General features: G+C 41.6%; 1 protein-coding gene across 3 annotated transcripts in view; it reads right to left on the bottom strand.

Annotated features, from left to right (window-relative positions):
* Positions 1-22797, bottom strand: part of cv-c (RhoGTPase activating protein) — a 550236-nt gene that overhangs the window by 321454 nt on the left and 205985 nt on the right. For all 3 annotated transcript variants that reach the window (XM_033472618.2, XM_076523451.1, XM_076523452.1), the window contains one exon: positions 20657-20699. In XM_033472618.2, the coding sequence (XP_033328509.2) occupies positions 20657-20699 (43 nt within the window). The remainder of the gene's footprint in view (positions 1-20656; positions 20700-22797) is intronic.

The raw sequence follows: 22797 nt of genomic DNA, 5'->3' as shown, positions 1-22797 counted from the left end.
TTTACTCGGCAGCTCTCGGCAAGGAACGCGGGAGAGATTTATTGCCGAAGGCGCGGTGTATATTGTCGAAGGAAAGCGATAATCACGGTGCCTAACGAGCGATTTGTAGCACTTCGATTGCCGGGCTCCGACTTCAACGACTCCCGCCGTGATATCTCTCGAGGACATTGTTTAACGCGATATCAAACTTTCGACTTCGCCGACGACCGGCCGCCTGCTGGACGTTTCCAAGTATGTAACTACCGGCGACAAATTAACACGTTTCAGTCGCGAGCTGTAAAATAACGCGATTTCTATATTATCGTTTGTGGAAATGCGCAAGGAACGAATTATCGAATCGATTAGGTCGGTTACTTCTGCGAAAGCAAATACAGAGCGTTGACAAATCCGCTTATTAGTCGAAACGTAGAAATGACAAAATAACACTATGCGTCGTCTAAAAGAAACGATAGAGAAGAAGAGCTGTCCGCAAACTAGGACGAAGTTGATCTATCATCTTTCTGACAATTTTGAAATACTCTTTCGTAAATTGGAACAGGAATAACAACAGACTTCCTTTTGATTGGAAACTAACGATTCTTTATTGATATTTCCACGTTTGTAAGTTGCCGGCAAAGAATAACTTCCCTTTGTTTATCCATGCAGATTTCTAGCTTGTTATTTTTTGTTGTTGAGAAATTGTCAACCATTATTTCTCTGTTCGGGAAGATTTTTATTTCGATCGACGAGGTACTCGAATCTCTCCTTCGAAGAAAGTGTTTGCCGGTGGTGCCAATTGAAAGGTTCGAAAACGAAACATCTAGAATCCTCTATTCTCGGTAATATAAGTAAAATGTCAGAGTTCACAATGAAACATCACGCGATATACAAGACGAAAAATCGATTTTGAAACTTTATATCTGAGAAAAAATAATGAAGAAATATTCGTGTTCGATCAGTTGTTAGACACGCTGCAAGATGTACAAAAAGTTACAACATACGACAAGAAAGTAATTATAAATGAATTGATTAATTTAATTTCATTAAATTAAATTCAATAACAATGTCAATCCAGATAGTTCAACCCGTTAACCTTTATTAACGGACTGAAATTAATTCAAGCAGCCTGTACACGTCGTCGCCACCGAGCTTTGGTTAATTATCAAAGATTGTCAAAGTAAATTGCGAGCAACATAAATCAGGCGAAACCGTTTCTCCTCTTTTCACAATTATATTATATATAATTATATAATTATATATTAATTAATTATAATTAATTATATATCTGGTAGCGATTGCAACGTTTAAAAATAATGCGATAACATGCTTCTAACGATTTGTCAGTTTTGTCGTTGACCTTCTCGGTTATATTATTGATAAACGCGTAAAAAACCGCGCGGCGTCCAGTTTTATATTTAAAAACAAAACACCGAGGAAACTCGGCTCCTCGTGGGCCGAGTGTAATTAGCGTAATCGGATCCGTATAAAAATATAGAGGATGACTGCGCGCCTTTCGCCTCACCTAATTTTCCGCTGCACTTTTAGTTGGCTGCCATAGCCAACCACCCACCCACCGATCCATCGCCGCTGCGGAAGTTAATGCAACATACTCTGCGGGTAACTAGTTCACGGGCTAACAAACTTCCAGCTTACTCCTTTCGTAATTTGGCTAACGTATTCGAGCCGAGACCCCGGCTTTAACGCGCGTCCACCGACTCTCACAATCGCTTTAAATCCGGGCAATTCGGTTAACAGTATTTAATTAGGTGGCAAATTCTTTGCCGCAAAATAACTCCATTACCGGGCCGTATGAAAGCAGCTTTTAACGTTGCTAAAGAAATTACGATGATGGAGATGCGCTAAGCGATTTTCCCCTATTTTTCCGGCGTGCAGCGTTGCTGCGCAAACGACGGCTTTTACATTTCTCTGTTCAAGCTTCCTTCGCCGTTCGGATGGCTAACAGTCGCTGCGAAAAGTCATAATTGTTGAAGCAGCGAAATAAATCCGAAGAGATTATTAAGAACTAGCCGGGGGAAGCCATCCGCAGACGAGAAACGTTTGCTACGCTTCCGTGGTTGGAATCAAGAACACGGAACCGATTAAGATAATTGTTGATCGTTATAAATCGGGTAGTTATAGAAATCTGCATAAAGCTGTCGAATTTATAAGCAGCCGCCGCGCGGCGGTTCTCCTTTCCCGATTCAATTTCCATTAATCAGACGTTAATAGGTACATAGTAGCCAGATGATCATAATTCATGCGGCGTTTTTCAGTCCTAACGGGAATATCCGCGGGATCAAAAATCGTGGACCGTGGTGCTACGAAATCTGTTCCCGGTCGAGTCGAGGCGAGTCGAGTCTCGTATTCAGCTTATCTGCTCGCGGGAAAATTCTCAATCCATTCGCAGAGATTAGCGATGTCGTTAATATCGTCATTAGCGACGCATTGAATAATTCATTTCGTGTTTGCAGCTCGGTACCGAAGCTCGCCAGAAGCCGAGCCGTTTACACGGCTATCCGCCGCCCCGTTCAATTTTCATCGCGGGCGACGGGCGACGTGCGACGGTGAAACGATCGGCCAACAAAATTAAAACGAGCCCGCGCAGTTTATGCAAATTACCGTCACTTTCTCGAGCACCGTTTGCCGAACAAGTCTTTGTCACATTGTCACCGGCGCGGCGCGGCTGCTCGGACAGACGCGGAGGAAGCTATTAGCTATTAGCCGGTTGTTCGGTGTGACCCGACACTTCCGGGGGATACTCTAATCCGGCGAAATTTTCGATCCCTTAATTGCTTACGCTTGTCGCACCGGTACTCGCTAATTGTCGCCTCTCGCCAGCGAATTAGGCTTCCGATCGCCGGAGACGATTCGAGACGATTCGCTACGCTCCAGGAGCGTGCAAAACACCCAGACGTTACCCACGTGCACTGTGATTGTCAACCTCTTTAATGTCGAAAATTGAAATTCCGTTAGGTGACAGCGATTTGTCGTCGTCCGGAATTATAAGGAATTATGAATCTTTGACCGTTTGGAGTCTGATTTATTTTTCGTTAATTTGCGTTATATCCGGAGTCAAGCTTCACGTACATGTAGATGCAGATAACGAGAAATGTTGATTTTATTAGTGTAGGTTATACTGTTTAGACGCTAAAGGCTGGGGCGTATGTGTTCCATTGGTTACATGTAAACAAATAAGTGCGTGGTATACATTCCGAACTGGTATATTCGTGTATCGTGGAAAAACGGGATTCATTTCTCCCAATAGGCGTACGAAATGCAGTAATGTCTCTCTAATTGACGCACAGATTGTCCACCAAAAATGGACAATTTTGGAGAAGGAGATACGATTATTCGAGCTTTGCGGTTCGTTTTCATAGTTGCCGATTGCCAACAACTATAAAAACGTGGTGCAAGGCTCGAATAATCGTATCTCCTCTTCCCAAATTGTCCATTTATGTGCAGAATCTGAGCGTCAGTTAGAGAAATATTACTGTAGAATAATGTGGACAATTTGGGAAGAAGAGATCCAATTGATCGAGTCTTGCGGTTCGTTTTTATAGTGGCAGATTATCAACAATTATAGAAACGAGATGCAAAACTCGAATAATCATAGCTTCTTTTCCCAAGTTGTCCATTTTTGTGCAGAATCTGAGCGTCAGTTAGAGAAATATTACTGTAGAATAATGTGGACAATTTGGGAAGAAGAGATCCAATTGATCGAGTCTTGCGGTTCGTTTTTATAGTGGCAGATTATCAACAATCATAGAAACGAGAAGCAAAACTCGAATAATCATACCTACTTTTCCCAAGTTGTCCATTTTTGTGCACAATTTGAGCGTCAGTTAGGGAGACATTACTGCACATAGGTGGGACACATACGTCCCGACAGACATATAACCAAAGGGTTAAGCAAAGTGCAAATTTTCTGAATTCAGCTATTGTTGTAACCAGTGTCATTTTCTTTCGTGGAATCGTGTAAGAATACACGAAAAATGTAGTCGCGCGGAAAGGAATTTTCCAATAAAACATGACTACGCCGAGCATGTAATCGAGTTTCGAGCTGTTTCGTTCGAATTCGAGACGCCGCGAAATGCGAACAAGTGTAAGCACAAGCGAAGAGGAAGTCCGCATTTCTCTGGATCGCGATTCGCGGCGGACTGCCGATCCTATTGTTCGATTTCGCGGAGCGTGTCCCATCCGGCACTCGGACACGGGAAAAATCGGTCGATCGATAAAGGACGATTACAACTCGCGGCGAGATTAGCTTATCGAGCGGTCGCGTGTGTTTCTTTATTCTACATGCTTGAGCGGAACCAGCGAGACGCGGTAACGTATAACACCTCGTGTTTCCCGATAACGGGTACCGGAAAGGGGAGAGAGAAAAAAAGTCGATCTGGATAGAATGTCTGCAGCCTTGAAAACCGATTGCGTAGAAACCGTTCCTCGAGGTTTTCCATTGATAATTGCAGCCGAATTTAAAATAGCGCCGGAGCCGGCCGTGGAACGGTCGTTAACGGCTAGAAATCCGTGGACGCTAATTTTCAGTGAAACTAATTGCAGGACGGTTTATTAATATTCATGGTGTCGTCGCCGCGGCGATGGTACCGAACGTGCCGTGCCAAATACTTTCTTTTCCTATTATTTATAACGGTCGGAGCAGGTGCCGGGAATGCTCGATTAAACGCTATCGTTCGTACGGATTGTTTATAAGCCGGTAAAACTGGTTGTCTAATCGGCCACGCTTGTGAAATCGTCAGCCGGCGCGGCGTTGAACGGACGCGCGTTTCTGGTCGGACAACCAGAACCTGATAATAAATTACGATCCAATTGTCGCTTTGTCACCCGGCTGATTCGTGTTTTCGAAAAACCATCTAACGGATTCACCGGAATCGATTTACATCGATCTGCCGCGTAACGGGAAACATAATGGCCCGATAATCTACAGGGTGTCCCAAAAATGTCTCGCAATCCGGAAATGGCGGGTTTCTCGGATCATTTGATGCAGCTTCTTCCTTTACAAAAATGTTCTCCGAGGCACCGTTAACGAGTTATTAGCGAAAAACAGTGACCAATAAGAATCGAGTACGGCTCAGCCAAACAGCGCACGAAGCCCAGTTCCGCTCATTGGCTCGGTCGCCTCGCGCCAGCTGAGCTGGGATTCGACCGCTCGACCGCTGGCGCCGTTGGCTCGGCCACCTCGCGGCAGCTGATCTCGCCTCTCATTGGTCACTGTTTTTCGTTAATAACTCGTTAACGGTGTCTCGGAGAAAATTTTTGTAAAGGAAAAAGTTGCTTCGAATGACCCGAGGAACCCGCCACTTTCGGATTGCGAGACATTTTTGGGACACCCTGTATAGATTTCAGTTTGAATTATTCTATGTTACAATTGAGATTTCGAGGGTTCGGTGTTTCGGTCGAATTCAAATTAAACGAGCCGATCTAATTTAGCCGAATCGTTGGATTCCACGAGCTTCGCCTACGTTTTCAGAGACACCGATGTAACGCGACACGTCACCGCGCGGAATAAAGTAAATCAGTCGAAGATTGACGGCCCTTCAAAACGCTAACGGGGTCGACATCAAGAACGCGGGAACACCAGGAATGAACTAAACCGGTGGGACGATCAAACGGATAAAAATAGCCGTCCATCGCGACGAAAATATAAATTTCTCGAAAGTGTAATCGTTTCGAAGGGACCGAGCCCCTTCGGTATAAAATTAGCGGATGCTGATTCCAGCGCTGATTCACTTCGGCATTCGGGGGAGCGTTTAGAACATTAACGAGACTGTTTCTAAATACGAGATCGCGTAAAATTTATTAATAAAACTTCCTCTAAACAGTCTTGAACTTTCGACGACAATAGCAAGCATTAGGCTCGCTAATTCGGGAAAAAAATCTGTTGCGTTTGTCGTGATCATATTTCACGCGTAGAATAAGAACTTTATTAACAAACGGGAACAAAAAACATATAATACGAAGCGTCAGCTTGTTCGAAATGTTTAAACATTTTGTTTAAACACTCGTTTAAACGAGTCTCCCTGTTTGTACGAGAAAAATAAATACGTGGGAATTTAAATCGTTAATCGTTCAAAGAAGAGCGGAGTTTCTGTTTGTTCTCTGTTCCTAGCAATTAATGCGAACAATTGTTGCATAAAGACCCGCAATTCAGTGAGAACTAAAATCATACGCTTTCTAGAATACATGAAAACGCGGGGATCTTTCAGTCCATTTCCTCGCTTCGATTCCCATAAAACTAGGCATGAAAACGATAATGTCCATAAAAATCCACGGTCCGGTAACGTGAAAGCTTCGGGCAAACACGAGTTTCACAGGATTAAATGATATCTTGAGGAACACGGTGGCATCGGCGAATGGCAGAAACAATTTCCCTTTTGTCTAATGGGAAGCCGTTCGCACATGGTAACCGGAAACGGCGGGAAACGGCCGCTTCCGGCTGCCAGTGAAACTGGAACACTAAACGACACGCGAGAATTTCCGAAACGGCGGAGCAAAAACGGCTGCTCTGAAAATTGGCGTGGTCGGCTCGCAGCGGCCCCATCGGATAACAACGGGATACGGTTCCCCTGACCTACTTTCAATTTGTCAAGGTGGAGTTAGAGGTTTCCCGGCTATTTTCCGGCTGCAGCTGACCAAAGTAGGCTCGCGGCCGAGACAATGCCGGGGAACAGCGAATCCGACGGGTTTTACTCGATCGACAGCGTCCCGTTCTGTGCTCGCGAACACGGCTAATGGCAACATTAAACGCTTCCCTGGTCGAACAACAATGCAGATATTCCGAGATATATCTAAGACGCTTCGACATGCGTTATAGATATTATCGAATTTAATCAGTTCTCTTTGTGGCGTTCGACGATGTCGATATTCTCGTTCAAGCTGCATGAAATCAGTTCTAGACCAAGAAACCCACGGGCGCGAATACGAAGAGAGCAAGTACGTATAATTTTGTTTAACCTGGGATGCGACAACGTGCATTTTATATAAATCGAATATTAAATTACATTTTCCATCGGGTGCACCTTCGTATCCAAGCTTTATCGAATCGTCGTCCTCCTCCTCTAGAATGTTATAGGCGATCGCCATTACCGTGCTTCATGCGAGGACCTTTGAACTTTGCCAAGATATTTGTTTGAAACATGCTCTTAGCGGAGAAGGCAGCCTCTGATCGAAATTCAATTTCCCACCTGCTACGTGGCATTTGGCTGCAACCGAATTCTAATGGATGTGACGTAGACGCGCGCGGTCAATTCGATTAATATGAAAAAAGACCTGCGTCATCCACGTGAACCCGTGCAATCTGATTTCTCCGAGAGGAAGTCAATTCAAAGAAGCGACATCGGATTGAATGTGCTTCTCTCTTTCAGCGATATCGAAGCGAGCGGACCGCGGATCTTTATGAATTTCTTTGAAGTTGGTATGATTTTTACTTTACGTCGACCTCTGGAAGAATCGTTCGGTGAATTAGAAGAAATGTTTCATCTATTCAGCTGTTTAAAAAACAGTCCACGAATGTAGAAATATAATCTTGTTTAACGTTAGATCGTCCGAACATTGGATTCGACTACATTGTCTTCTGAAAATGACTAAATCATGTTTATGGAAATATTGTACGATTCTGATCTGAAAGCGCGTCGAAGTATCTTATACGGATAATTCCAAATTAAAAAAATCGACGTTAAAATCCATCGTTAAAAATTCAGTCTATTAATACCGATTAGACGATACGAGTAAACCATCGCTATTAGACAGCGGATTCTCGTGGAAAATAAAAATTGCCAGCACTAATCTGATCGTTTTAATTCCATTGAAAATAACGAAACAGTATTTTGGAATTGCTCGAATGTCGTTGCGATTTTGTTGAATAATCGGTTACCAGAAAAAATGTTTTATCTATTCAGCTGTTTAAAAAACAATCCACGAATATAGAAATATAATCTTGTTTAACGTTAGATCGTCCGAACACTGGATTCGACTACATTGTCTTCTGAAAATAACTAAATCATGTTTATGGAAATATTGTACGATTCTGATCTGAAAGCGCGTCGAAGTATCTTATACGGATAATTACAAAATAAAAAAATCGACGTTAAAATTCATCGTTAAAAATTCAGTCTATTAATACCGATTAGACGATACGAGTAAACCATCGCTATTAGACAGCGGATTGTCGTGGAAAATAAAAATTGCCAGCACTAATCTGATCGTTTTAATTCCATTGAAAATAACGAAACAGTATTTTGGAATTGCTCGAATGTCGTTGCGATTTTGTCGAATAGTTACACTTCGAGACCCAGAACAACCGTGTTGCTTCAGATATTTCGGATTATTTTCGCGGCAGCAGACAGCATCCCCAGGAATACCGAACTTCCTAACCCGTTCCCTCTGAATCAAGGAACAAACGGTATTTCAAGGCACCGATTGACGGACTATCGCGCTATGACATTACGGAGGCCGTCAGCGTGACAGTCGAATTTCCACGTGGTATTTAGCCAGCGCGAAGCGAATCTGCGACGGCGATAGCGGATCGCTCGCGCACTCGAGAAAACTTAATAAACGTCGCGACCGCCTAACAGGAAGCGGACGAGATAGCCGATGAATAATTAGAACGAGACGCAAGTGGAGCGGGACGGGAATCACCGGCGGATGAATTTTGTAAAATTCACCGTTCCGTCTGTCAATAAAGTCTGCGACTGTTTGACTTCGTGTCCCGGCCGCGATTAATACTTTATCACCGCGAGAACGGCTCCGCGATGCTTCGGCTCGCTAATGTACTTTAACGTCCCAGTCGATCCGCTTTTAACGTTGGACTGGGCCAGCAAAAACGTGTATCGTGTATCGACGTTTTGTCTTCCGAGCAGATCGAAATAATCGAGCGGTCGAAATCCTGGCAGGTGTTCCGACGAACGCTCAACCATTTCCTTTCGATTAATTGACCGGCGAGACAATTGATTGGCTTCCTGCATCCGATATTGGCCGCGAGAAGTATCACGAAGACGATTTTACACTTTCAATGCTCGAACGAGGGGGATCCATTACGACTCTGAGTAAATATAAAACTGAGTAAATATTAACGATCTAGTTTCTGAGAATTAATTGAAATGTTCGCGTGTTCAACGCTTTAATTCCGTTAAATGAAAATTGCGAAGCTAAGTTGTATTATATAACGCCAATGCCTTTGTCAGTGGTCTTAATTTTAATAAAATCATACAAAATCTAATTTTAGAATTATTATAGTTTTCATTAAGATTTTACCAAAGACTTTCATCGATCCTTTGCACTCGAGTGGCGACTCTGAGGCAGCACTAAAATTTGTTATATCGTCTTTTAAGATCGTTTTGATATTAACAAAGTTTAGATTTAAAAAATTATTAAGAGTGTAACTGTTGTGCGAGTCCCAAGAGTCAATTTCATATGCATAAAATGCATTTTGTCATATAAGATAGAAATACTATAAGCTAGAAAAATGATTTTAGATTTACAGTTAAAATAGCTTCGAGTGCAAAGGGTTAATCATCAATTTTGTGATTGATGTGGGTGATCACGTTGTGGGTGACGCGGCAGTCGCGATAGAAAACGTGCAAGTGAAATCTGAAACGGCAGGACGATTAAAATAATTCAAGACTGTCAGTAATATTTAAGGAAGAGTGAAATTTCCATTTTTAATCATGATATATTCGAAGCGAAATTGCCCGGCGTACGCGCAGCTATTTCGAATCTTAGCTAATTACCAGGTTAATGGATTTTAAGTTTCAGTCGGATATCTGACAGACGTTGATCGATGATATTGATGATACAGGTATATATACGCGGGTTGCGTGATAACAAGTTCGGCGTTTCCGCGCTAATAATGTGTGAACAGTTTCGGAATGTCAACAGATGATGAACTTATAACGGCCCAATTTAGAACACATTAGTTGTTACGAATTTGCGATGCGAATCGAGGCGATGAGAAACGATGAAAGTTCGTATCGACAAATCGGTCGTTATAAAATATCGATAATTAAGCAAAGAACCGGAGAATATTGATAATCTCGATTAGAGTGATTGATGAGTTTTTCATAATTATGCTAGTAGGTAACACATCTCGATTGAGCAGTTGGAAATGATTAATGGCCGCGCCAATAAGAAATTCTACTCGAAGCGGTTACGAGATTCCACGGAGTCCGCGTAAACGCGCTGCTAGATCCACAAAATTGTTTCATAATGAATTAATCCATTGATTGACTAGGTACGCGATGAACCTATAAATATGTAGGTCGTCGAGTCATCGGTGAACGCATACAGGCTCCGCAGTTTTTTTTTCAATTATATCGCTCCGTCTGCTAATAGTATCGTATTATTATAAAACCGTAACTTTCAACGATAACCATAACGATTTTCCGATACGTGCCGAGTACACATTCATGGAACGGAAATAGAAAATATTTGTTCGATCGACGGTATTTCTTACGCGAAAGAGGATGTTTAAAACCACTCTGCGTTGCACATTTCGTGCACCTCGATTAAAATACGATCGAGTGAAATCCGATACAGGGCGACCGAACAAAGACACGATACGATCGAACAAAACGAGTAAAGAAATCGCTTTTTCATGGAAAGAATCTGTTCGCTGAAAACTGAACATTGTTTTAGGAGGTGTAGCTACTCGATTCGAAACTGAACAATTACGAAATAATCATGTCGCAAGCGTGAATGTCAGCTACAAGTAATTCAAGATAAGCTGACCAGAGAGTAAAAGGAAATCCAGCGAAGTTAAGCGTTCACGAAATCTACCACGGAAGTCCGATCTACGTGCAAGTATCCCGGAATACGTCGTTCCGAAGAAATTGGCGCGTAAAATCAAGCACAGAACCTTCACTCGCACTTCCATACTGTCACGATTGCCACACGAAGTCTGAAAACTCCATTTCCAACTAGCAGAAAAAGGGGCGCACGGTATCTTATTCAATAAATTATACTGAATTACGTGAATCACGAGCCCGAGCAGCCCCGGGACTATGTTACACGAGATAAAAGGAAACGTCTAGACCGCAGATTTCTATGTAAATTTATGCAAATTCGCATTCTGATAAAAGATAAATAAACTCCATCGATTACAAGGAAAATGTACCTGTACTCGAACCGAGCCAAAAATCATCCGATCTGCCTCGCACGCGGGACGAAGGCTGTACAAAATCACTGAAAGTAATGCAGTTTTCTAGTTCGCTCCGAAAACGTCGTTATCGATAGCCGTGTCGATCACTTACAACCACTGTCGCGAAACTCCAAACAAAACCGTATAATTTTTCTGGCGCGCGGCTGCATCCCTGCGCTAAATCCTTGCAAACTATTTGTCTCATAATCGCGTCGCGATTATCTATCGCACGTTCTCGATAATTTCCCTGACGCGCCGACAGAATTTTTCTTTCATCTTTTTACGTGGTGAAAAAACAATCAAATTTTATTTCGATTCGGACGACACGAGTAACGCTCACGTTTCGCCACGAGTTTCGTCAAATTCGTTGCAACGCGAGACGTTAACACGCATCGTATCAGCGGAAACGAACAAGGAAAGCATACTTTTGACATTAGACACGCGATTACCGTCTCGATTAGAAGAATTGCCGTGATCGAAAGTGTTTCGCGAACAGTGTAACCGCGATCGGCGACGCGACTCGTCCGACGAACGTGTGCGTCCGGCAAGAAAGCAGAGCTCGAAACAGTGATTGAATGCACTCGCTGCGTACCCTTTGTCGGTGAACTATCCTCGAGGAGGACGATCGGTTGGAACGACTGATACCTAACATGAACATCTCTGGATTAGGTTTACGGGTCCGTCGGAGGATCGCGCACAAGAGGAGCACGCGTACGAGACGGGTTCTCGGAGCTGAGTTCTCGGTGGTCGGCGAAGGGCGGCGCGATTCGAGGGTCCATCGGCGATCGGCGAGCAGGGTCGCATGATGCGACTAATAATACTTGTTCGCAGTTTTTTCTCGCAGCTCCTCGGGTTTCGCAGCGGTTCTCGGAGGAAAACGCGCGGCGCGTCGCGTCGCGAGTCGAGTCGCGAGTCGCGTGGACGCCGCTTGGTGAACTGCGGCCAGCGCCGCGGTGCCCGTGATAGCGACGACTGGCACCGTGTTCCATTGGCCGACGCGACGAGACGAAAGCCACCGTCGCCGCCGCCGTCACCGCCGCAGCGCAAGCGTCTCTCGGACTTTTTTCCCAACGGCGAACCGATCAAATCACCTGCTCGATACGCGCGGACGTTTACGCGCCAACGATCCACGATTTCGATCGAAGTGGAACGATCTCTCGCGCTGGCGCTCGCGATCGCGATCGCGCTCGCACGAGCGTGCCCCCACGGCCGCCGGTGCCGGATCGACGCTGTCATCGAACGATCTTCACCACCGAATCGAATTCTGTCAAATTCTAACACTGACTACTCTTCGAACTATTCGTATCTCTAGCGCTTTGCAGTCGAAGCTGTTTGAATTCGAAATACGAAACATGATTGCTGATCTACGGTATTTCTATTTTATACGATTTATTAGGATTTATGCGCATGAAATTTAGCCTACTGGCAATGTACAATGCAATTGTACTGCAACATTGACTACTCTTCGAACTATTCGTATTCCTTTGCAGTCGAAGCTGTTTGAATTCGAAATCCGAAACATGATTGCTGATCTACGGTATTTCTATTTTACACGATTTATTAGGATTTATGCGCACGAAATTGAGCCTACTGGCAATGTACAATGCAATTGTACTGCAACATTGACTCCTCTTCGAACTATTCGTATTCCTTTGCAGTCGAAGCTATTTCAATTCGAAATCCAAAACATGATTACTGATCTCCAATATTTCTATTTTATACGTTTTATTAGGATTTATGCGCATGAAATTTAGCCTACTGGCAATGTACAATGCAATTGTACTGCAACATTGACTCCTCTTCGAAGTATTCGTATTCCTAGCCCTTTGCAATCAAAGCTGTTTGAATTCGAAATCCAAAACATGATTACTGATCTCCAATATTTCTATTTTATACGTTTTATTAGGATTTATGCGCATGAAATTTAGCCTACTGGCAATGTACAATGCAATTGTACTGCAACATTGACTCCTCTTCGAAGTATTCGTATTCCTAGCCCTTTGCAATCAAAGCTGTTTGAATTCGAAATCCAAAACATGATTACTGATCTACAATATTTCTATTTTATACGTTTTATTAGGATTTATGCGCACGAAATTTAGCCTACTGGCAAGTACAATGCAGTTGTACTGCAACATTGACTACTCTTCGAACTATTCGTATTCCTAGCGCTTTGCAGTCGAAGCTATTTGAATTCGAAATCCGAAACATGATTACTGATCTACGATATTTCTATTTTATACGATTTATTACGATCTATGCGCATGAAATTTAGCCTACTGGCAATGTACAATGCAATTGTACTGCAACATTGACTCCTCTTCGAGGTATTCGTATTCCTAGCCCTTTGCAATCAAAGCTGTTTGAATTCGAAATCCAAAACGTGATTACTGATCTACAATATTTCTATTTTATACGATTTATTAGGATTTATGCGCACGAAATTTAGCCTACTGGCAAGTACAATGCAGTTGTACTGCAACATTGACTCCTCTTCGAACTATTCGTATTCCTTTGCAGTCAAAGCTATTTGAATCGAAATCCAAAACACGATTACTGATCTACAATATTTCTATTTTATACAATTGCAATTTTAACCATTTTTTTTTTAAATATAAACGAGTTTGATGCTCTTACAGTGATTTTGAAAAATAGTATACCATCTTTTAGTGGCGCCTCAGAGTCGTCACTCGGGTGCAAAGGGTTAGTTTTCTGTTTCTATGGAATGCGCGCGCGTTCGTCTCTCCGTTTCAAGTTCAGTTTGCCCTTTAGACTGTTCGAGCTGGTAGTAGGGAAAAAATATGACCTTCTTTGATCAGGAAAGTATACGTTATGTTGATAAAGAGTAGTATTACGACAAATAATAATAATAATAATATATTTGGTTCCGGTAGCTGTTGTCGGTAAAACGTACTCGGACAAGGCTCCGAGCACTAAATGGCTCGTTAACTTTTACGTTGTTTTTCCGAATTCGACCATGAAGCTTCGTAAAGAACAGAACCTTGAGATATCGTACTGCTCAATTGTGCAGTACCGTTTTCGATAACGGTTAAATAATAGTTCGAGCGATATGCATTGCGCAATAAGTGCGCGATTCCAATTTCTACGACAATGGCACATGCACTTAGAGAGAAACGAAGATAAGACTAGGTAATTATCACCGCATTCACATGTAATTAACATATTTAAATGATAAAAGTATTTTGAAGGTTAAGAACCGAAGATAATACACAAAATAAATGATAAAGAATAGAAATAGAACGTTTAAGGTAGTTTTCTAGCGTGAATTTCTTTAGAAAATCAATTATTTTGCATATTCTTAAAACAAGTAGTTTAAAAAATACATTTCTGGAACGTTACGTGCGAACTCCTGAAATTAACGAAGTTACGATTATTTGAAGGACGCGACGATTTTATGTCATTTAAATTCTCCCCAATTGTCCTTCAGCTTGTGAACAAAAATGGATAATTTTCATGAAGGGGAGATACGATTATATATTCGAGCCTCGCAGTTCGTTTTTATGGTTGTTGACAATCAGCGACTACAAAAACGAGCCACGGAGCTCGAATAATCGTATCTGTTCTTCCCAAATTGTCCATTTTTTTGTTTACAAGCTCGAGACAATTGGGGAGGATTTACTGTTTTAAACTTTAAATGCATTTTTCTCGAAACTATGTTTTTTTAGAACGGCACATTTAGTCCGTGCAAAATCAAAATCAAATGCAAAATCAAAAATTTGTATATTTTCTATTTTTTTTTAGACCTCCGCAGCTTAACAAAACATGCAAAAATCGATAATGAAATTTCGAAGCATCGCCACATTTTTGATTAATTTTTGTTCTACTACCTGCTATAGCCAAATTCACACTGATTAAGAAACTTTCACGGATTTTTCATTTCTATTAAGCAGAATGGCTGGAATCGTGGACACCGTGATACGATCTATTTTAAAAACGACTCTGTTAGAGAGTGTGCTACTAATTTTAACTTTTTTTCCCAAAAATTGTAAAATATCGTTGAAATGCGTACAGATAAACCATGTCAATTTGACTGCGAAAGGTATAACAGTGTCTTTGCAAAAAATTCCGAAACAGAGTTAAAACCACACGCACTTCACGCTACTAGAAGACCCCCTTAATGGAACGGTCGTCCAATTTAATGCTAAACTATAATCGCACAAAAGATGCCTTTGTATGTTTGATTCATTTTCATTTGACGCTTTAATCCTGTTCCGCTCACATTTGATCTCGCGTTTAAAACAGAAAATGAGTGAATTTTCAGATTCATACACGTTGTACTCGCGTTGCCCATTAAAATATTAAAAGTGTACAGGAAGTGCGCACATCGTTTCGATTTAGGTTGCGCGCGTGGCTGCGGATGTGGTTGCGATACGGGTATGGAAAATAAGCAAAAGTAACACGAACCGCCATTGGCCTTTTTTACTTAATTAGCTTCTCGGTTTCCGAAGTTTTCGGTATTCGTAATTCGTTGCGAATACACAAGCCGTAGTTAGAATATATTCGAACGCGAATGAAATATTGAAAGCAGTTTCATTTTCAAAGGATTTTTATTTTCCAGGATTCTTATTGCACTCGCAGTTTCCACATTTCGTCAGCATTTTCTGCCGAAGGTAAATCATGCCGAGCGTAAAACACGAACGAATATAAAAACATCTGTCGCGAACTTTCTCGGCAAGCTTTTTAAAATAAACAAATTACGAGAATGATTAATCTAGAACTTTCTGTGCCATAAAGTAACGTATTTTTCTACGTATGCGAGTTTTATTAAGGAATACGTGTGCATAAGGTAAATGTATAAATCACTCATTGATTAATAGTCTACGTATGCGGCAACTGAATTCATTAGCATGCGAATACACCTTGTACACGGTTTCGAGAGACCGCACCAACAGTGGTTCATCGAAGTAGACTTGACCCACTTTTCATTCGAATTTCTATATACAACAATCCTCGAGGTTTACAAACGTATTTCTTATTAATTTCGAACGACGAATCCCGAGGGCATCCTGCACGAAATAAACGTGCTGCAATTAGCGTAACCGTTCCCCCCTAACCCAATTTCCAACTAATTTCGATTAATTTCGAGGAGGTTTCATCGCGAAGAAACTTCCCTCTCTTTTGCAGGAAAATGAAATATGTTTCCGACGTCTTAGAACAAAGAAACGAAGACATGAAATATGGTGGACTTCCGAGGGGGAGGACTCGTGGCGTATTATGCGATATGGAAGATGACAAATGCACTATACCGATGTAATTTTCCAACGATAAATCTTCTTTCGTCCGAGGAAATGACTCCGCTGCATACAGACGTGATAAATATGCCAATGTTTTCTCGCAATTAGCAATAAGAAAAGGAAAAGAAGAATGGTAATTGTCAGCAATCCGCGACCGTATTGGCCGTAGAAATTTCTCTTCGTGCAGATTCGCACAACTAATTCAGCTAGCAAATGAAAATATGTAATCCCTTAACGTCTTACTTTACTTTACGCGTGGTAATTGATTTTCTGCTAATCGTCGATTATCTTTCCGTCAAATTCCTGCAACATCACTTAACAGATACAACGTTGAAATCGGATGACGATGTTAGACAATATCTCGAGAGATTTATTAATTTAACATCGTCGCGTTTGTCGTCGCAAGGCGTACGGAAGCTGCCACAAAGACAGCTTGGAGTCGTTAATAATAACGGTGAATATTCCAATGACGAAACTCTGGTAATTATTTTGTAATAAAATTGTGATTTTACTTGAAATTAACTGTGTCTGTGCGTTCGGTGTACAGCGAATATTCTTGAAATACTCGCTTGAAGAGCTTGATGAGAGATTGGTTTACGGAAATTACGAAATACTCGTTGACTCGGGGGCGCTCGAACTTCGTGCACTTCGAGCGTACTTCACGATATCGATTCTTAATTACTACCAACGAAAAGAGCTGGCAGAAACTTCGATAATTCTATTTTTATCGAGCAACCATCAATTTTACTATAAACTCCGTATTCCAAGAAATGGCAAAACGTAGGGACATTCTCCGATTCACGCTCCCAAATGATTCTTACGAATAATTCATCGGAACAATGTCAATTGTCATCTTTTCATTGTAAATATCAAATGGAAACTCCGTTTTCAATATTTCCAACTTGAAAACGTTCTGATTATAAATTCAAATTCTTCGTATTAGAAAGTATAATATACATACGACCGATAATAGAACTAAATAATAATACTAATTACTACCAATGAAAAGAGCTGGCAGAAACTTCGATCATTCTATTTTTATCGAGCAACCATCAATTTTACTATAAACTCCGTATTCCAAGAAATAGCAAAACGTAGGGACATTCTCCGATTCACGCTCCCAAATGATTCTTACGAATAATTCATCGGAACAATGTGTGTCAATTGTCATCTTTTCATTGTAAATATCAAATGGAAACTCCGTTTTCAACATTTCCAACTTGAAAACGTTCTGATTATAAATTCAAATTCTTCGTATTAGAAAGTATAATATACATACGACCGATAATAGAACTAAATAATAATATTAAATAATGCAAATAAAAAAGATTGAAAATGACTAATTTTGAGTGACATTAGTGTCGATTTTACTAACGTTGTAAATGTCCAATGAAACTTTCTACTCATCGACCACTTTAACGACAGCGTTCATGCACTTGGTTTTAGTATTAATCACCAGCCTCCGTGAGTTATGTGAAGTTATGAATTATGCGAAAACTTGCTTTTCTGCGTTAGATTGCAAATGTTGGTAAACGTTTGAAGTATGTGCGTTTCAGGTCGTATGGTCGTAGATCCTCTCAACGTACGAAGTACTAAAAATCTTATTTTCTCTAGAGTATCGCTTGCAAATTACACAAACTTTTCTATTCTTCAACGTTCACGCCATTTTTCTCATTCTATTTATCTTCTTCGTTCGTATTCTTAATTCTTAAATTACTTAATAAATTCTTTCACGCAAGCGCAAATTATAATACACCTTGTCGCTCTTACGGAACACATGTCGGTCACGTTTAACCCTTTGCACTCGAGTGATGACTCGGAGGCACCACTAAAATTTGTTTCATCACGTTTTAAGATAATTTTTATAACAACAAAGTTCAGATTCAAAAAATTGTTAAGAATGTGATCGTTGCGTGACTCCCAAGAGTCAATTTCATATGCACAAAATGCATTTCGCCATATGAAATAAGACCACTATAAGTTAGAAAAATAATTGTATATTTACAGTTAAAATAGCTTCGAGCGCGAAGGGTTAACGTTCTGCAGATTTACTATGAAACAGGATAAACGTTTTCAACGCGTTCTATTGCTGTCGCGAAACTTTTTTTTGGTCCACCCTCGAAAACTCTAAATATTGAACCGCGTGCACTTCTTATTCGAATAATCTCGCAGCCGTATCTCTTGCTAAACATTTCCCCAACGACACAACTACTTGACCACGGAGTTTCTCGATCGCTTCCTCTTCCTGACGTTTGACATTTATCTTCGATCGAGTGCAACAGACTGAAATCAAAGGCGAACCACTCAGGGATCGGAGATTAAAGCCAGGCGCAAAGAGAGATGGAGAAAGAGATCTACAGGTGGGACATTTCTATTCCTCCTAATTTCCAGCAGGACTCGTTTCGCCGGCCTGGCAAGGACAACACTTCCGTCAGCTTTCTATTCGGGTATGCGATCATCAAAGTAATCGCGCGGCAGTCCAAAAATACGTTGCGTGTTGCGAAGCGTGCGATCCTCGCGGGTCTACTATTCCTCTTCGAAGAGACCGGATCGCGGCGCAGCGCCGAGCCGGGTCGAAACACCGGTGGAATCGATCGCGAAAGTTTAATTAATTATCGACGCGTTCGCGAGCCGGTGCTAATTGCTTTCTCGAGGCGCGACTCCGAGCGTCGTCGTGATTAAAGCTTCCGGTACGAGGCGTGCTGACCCAGGGCTAATATTAAGAGTTAACCCACGCGAGTTTCGCGGATGCGCGAGGCTACTTTCATCCTCGCTGGGAGCGACAAATTGCCTCTTCTCCGATCCAATAAATCAGCCCGCGTGGAAAGAGAGGCCTCGCGGAAATAAAAATGGAGAGGCCGACGCGACAAGTCCCGCGCGTCACCGAACCGCCGGCGATATTTCAAAGAACTCTCTTCAGAAACTGCTTTTAACGGCGGATTTTGCTTGCTCTTTTATCAGCTTCTTCGGAATTTCGTTTTCTAGGAGCGTCGACAGAACGTCGACAGCTCGTGACTTCGATAGAAATAAAACGGTGGAAACGTTGTAGAACAGAACGACGTCGACGCATTAATTAGGTTTACTCTAAATATGAAAAGAAAAATCGCCTCTCATTTCCCTGCAATCCCGTCGCCGCGCAAAGAGAAAGAAATTAATTTCCCGTTAACATAATGCGAAAGAAAGAGTCTTGTTATTTAACTCTATTAGAAATGTCTCTGTAAAATCCCGAGTCAGAATTTATGGTCGTCGGATGCCGACGTGCATGTGCAGCTTGGAACTCTGAAGGCGATTTTCTCGATGCAATGTTTCCGCAGCTGATGGATTAAAAAGTAATTACTGGAATGATCAGCTTAGAAGTTTAACTGCGCCTTAAGGCGGCGTTCTATTATCGTTTGACCTACAATTAGAGCGGCGAATGGTATACATTTTTGTTTTAAATATTGAAAGTACACAATTAAAAAGAGAAAGACATAATTAGTATATTAATAACGCCATGCTGATGTTACGGAATGCAAATTCGATCGAGAAACATTTTGCTTCTGACAACACGGACGTGCGTGTAATATGCCACGTGTCGATATAGCAGGGACTTGATTGACAGTAACAACAACTTCCACAAATTTTTCGTTCAGCTGGGAAGCTTGAAAACGTTCGCGAACGAGAAAGTTCACCGAAGTCTTCGGCTCAGCTGAAGTCTTTGATTTCTGATTCCGAAACGATGGCGTAATATTAAGCGCAAGATTAGCATGATGCATTTAGACGCGCTTTGCATAAATGATTTAAGACGATCAGTTAACTATCTACCTTCTTACTATCCGAATAAGTAACGTTCGCCGCATAAAATTTGTTTCCGCTCTAAACGGCAGATAAATTCTCGGATATGCTTTATGATCGCAATAAAAGCGTCAACGTCTAATAAATTATACCGTTTTGAATGCGCATATTAACAGTTTCTGTAGAAAAATGTTCATACAAAAACAATAAAAGTAAAGGCGAGAAATTAAACCTCGTACTTTCAATGAATATCGAAAACCGTCTATTTCATCTCCAGCATTTAAATAAATTTCGCGTACGCGTGCACGCGGATTTCGTGGTACGTGGTTCTGCAACTGGAAAACAAGCGAAGAATCCAGCCATCTCGAACACCGATATCTTTCACTCGCAATCCGGTGTGAAAGATCACGAACAACGGGCAACGCAAGCGGTCACTAAGCGTTCTATCGTTCGGAAATAGTGCTGTTAGAACTTTACTACGAAGTTGAAAGCTCACCTGACAGTTGTCGTTCCGATTGCGAGCGTGGCTGCTGCAGACTCTGAAATCGAACAGAGGGATATCATTAATTTCCGTTCCGAACAGTGTAGACGTATTAATTACTTCATTGTCTTGCAAATACGGATACCCAGGCAGTCGTTACGTAACACATTACATCACTGAAGAATCATGATTTTGTCCTGTACTTTGCCATCGGTTCTATTTTTCTGATCCTTTTTTATAATCTCGCGTAGATAAATATTGAATAACTTAATTTAAAAAGCTGTCGATCGTCGTATAAAAAAATATAAGACGTTTATAAGTATAAGTTCTAACAGAATTGCATCCTGCGTGTATAGTCGAAAATTGTTGTGCTCACCTTACGAATGTGTTGCACCACAAATCTGGTATTATTTATAAATAAATTATCGCTAAATACATATGTCGTTTTCGTGACATTTTGTCCGGTTATTCCCGTCGCTTTTTCTCCTTCTCGTATCAACTGTAAATTCATCAAAGCGCACCATTATCCTGTCGCGTTATCATCGATTCAAACACGATAGTTCTGACGTGCGTTGTGGCACTGACGCTTTTATCTAACCATAAACTGCAACGGAAGATTTACGGATTCGTTCGCATTGCATGCCCGATGGCGTCACGAAGATTTCATCATTTCCTGCGAAAGATATACTATAACATAAATTATTACTTGCAAAAGAATATCGCGGAAAAATTCTCTGCCAAAAGCAACGAACTATTAACACATTTTGCGCTATTTTTATTTGGGTTGCACGTAAGGTGACACGAACTAAATTGACGTGCTGAATCGTAACAGCATAGATGAGAAAGAAAACAATACATTTTGCAAATTTTTGATAACTTTACGTTATGTATTATGTCATGTTATTCGTTCGAAAATGACTTGAAAAATCATCCAGTCCACACAAATCTTTAGCTTATTCTTTACGCGCGATAAATCGTCGAATCTTAACAAACAAAAACATTAAAAAAATGTCTTCCACGCATCATATTTAAACATTCCTTTTGCAACAGATATTAACGGCGCAAATTCGAACAAACACTCTGTTAAAATCCAAACATAACGCGAGCGTTCCTAATTAATTCATTTAATAAAAAAAAAACGCTTTGAAGAACCCTCACACTGGCGTCGACATTACGAACATTTAACATCTGTAATGAAATATTTTCCGTCGATCGTAGCGAAGTGGTTTTACCGCGGCAATGCACGCCGAAATCATTTACGGAAATGATGCTCGCTGAAAATGATAAATCCCATTAATCCGTGTTTGGGGGGATTAACGTGGTCGACAGGTTCCAGCAGAAGTTTCGGCCGCGATAAAACAGTGCCGGCCGGTGCACAGTTGTTAATTGAATTCGCCTGGGCGACCAATATCGAGCAGATTTCCAGTATAAAGTTACCGAAGGGGCTGATGAGTAACGGTCGCGAGCCTGAAATTACATTCCGAATCGTTTTGCCTCGTTAATTGACCGATGCGCGAGCGACCACGCGATTCGCCGCTACGCAACGCGCCGGCGACAGCGACGTCCAAATTGCCGTGGGCGGACATTATTATCATATTTAACGCGGCTATGTATTGGGTTAAAGCGGCGGGGTTTCGCAGAGGCGTGCTTTAGAAAAACCACGGGGTTATCCTTCGCCGATGGGAAACGCGTGGAACGGAGACTGGAGAGGGCGAACCATGACCCACATGCGATATCGAGCCAGGCCAGCGTCGAAACAAACGAACGACCGTGACCTTATCTCTACGCCATACTGCCACAAAACGCTCATCGATTAATGTTAGCACAAATAATTTTATAAAAAGAGCGCCGCGTGGGCTTCCTACGCTTTCCTGAAAGGTAAACAGGAAAATGGCCACGATTACTCCAACGCGTTCTTAACAGCGAACCTACCACGGTCAAAATCGCCAGCTTCTTATTTTACAATTCTGCAAGCCGTAGACGCACTTTCATGGCTAACGCTCGATTAAACTATATATATTGGGTCTGGGAAAAAGTTCGTGGCGTTTCCCGATGGACGTCGTCGATTGTTAATAACTCACGGACAACTTATTGCAACGATACCATTGAACATCGTGGTGGTGCAGTACTTGGAAAGTTGTTGGCCTTTGAAAATG

Source organism: Megalopta genalis, chromosome 7, assembly GCF_051020955.1.
Source record: "Megalopta genalis isolate 19385.01 chromosome 7, iyMegGena1_principal, whole genome shotgun sequence".
Classification (NCBI taxonomy): domain Eukaryota; kingdom Metazoa; phylum Arthropoda; class Insecta; order Hymenoptera; family Halictidae; genus Megalopta; species Megalopta genalis.
This window is presented reverse-complemented; position numbering and strand designations above follow the sequence as displayed.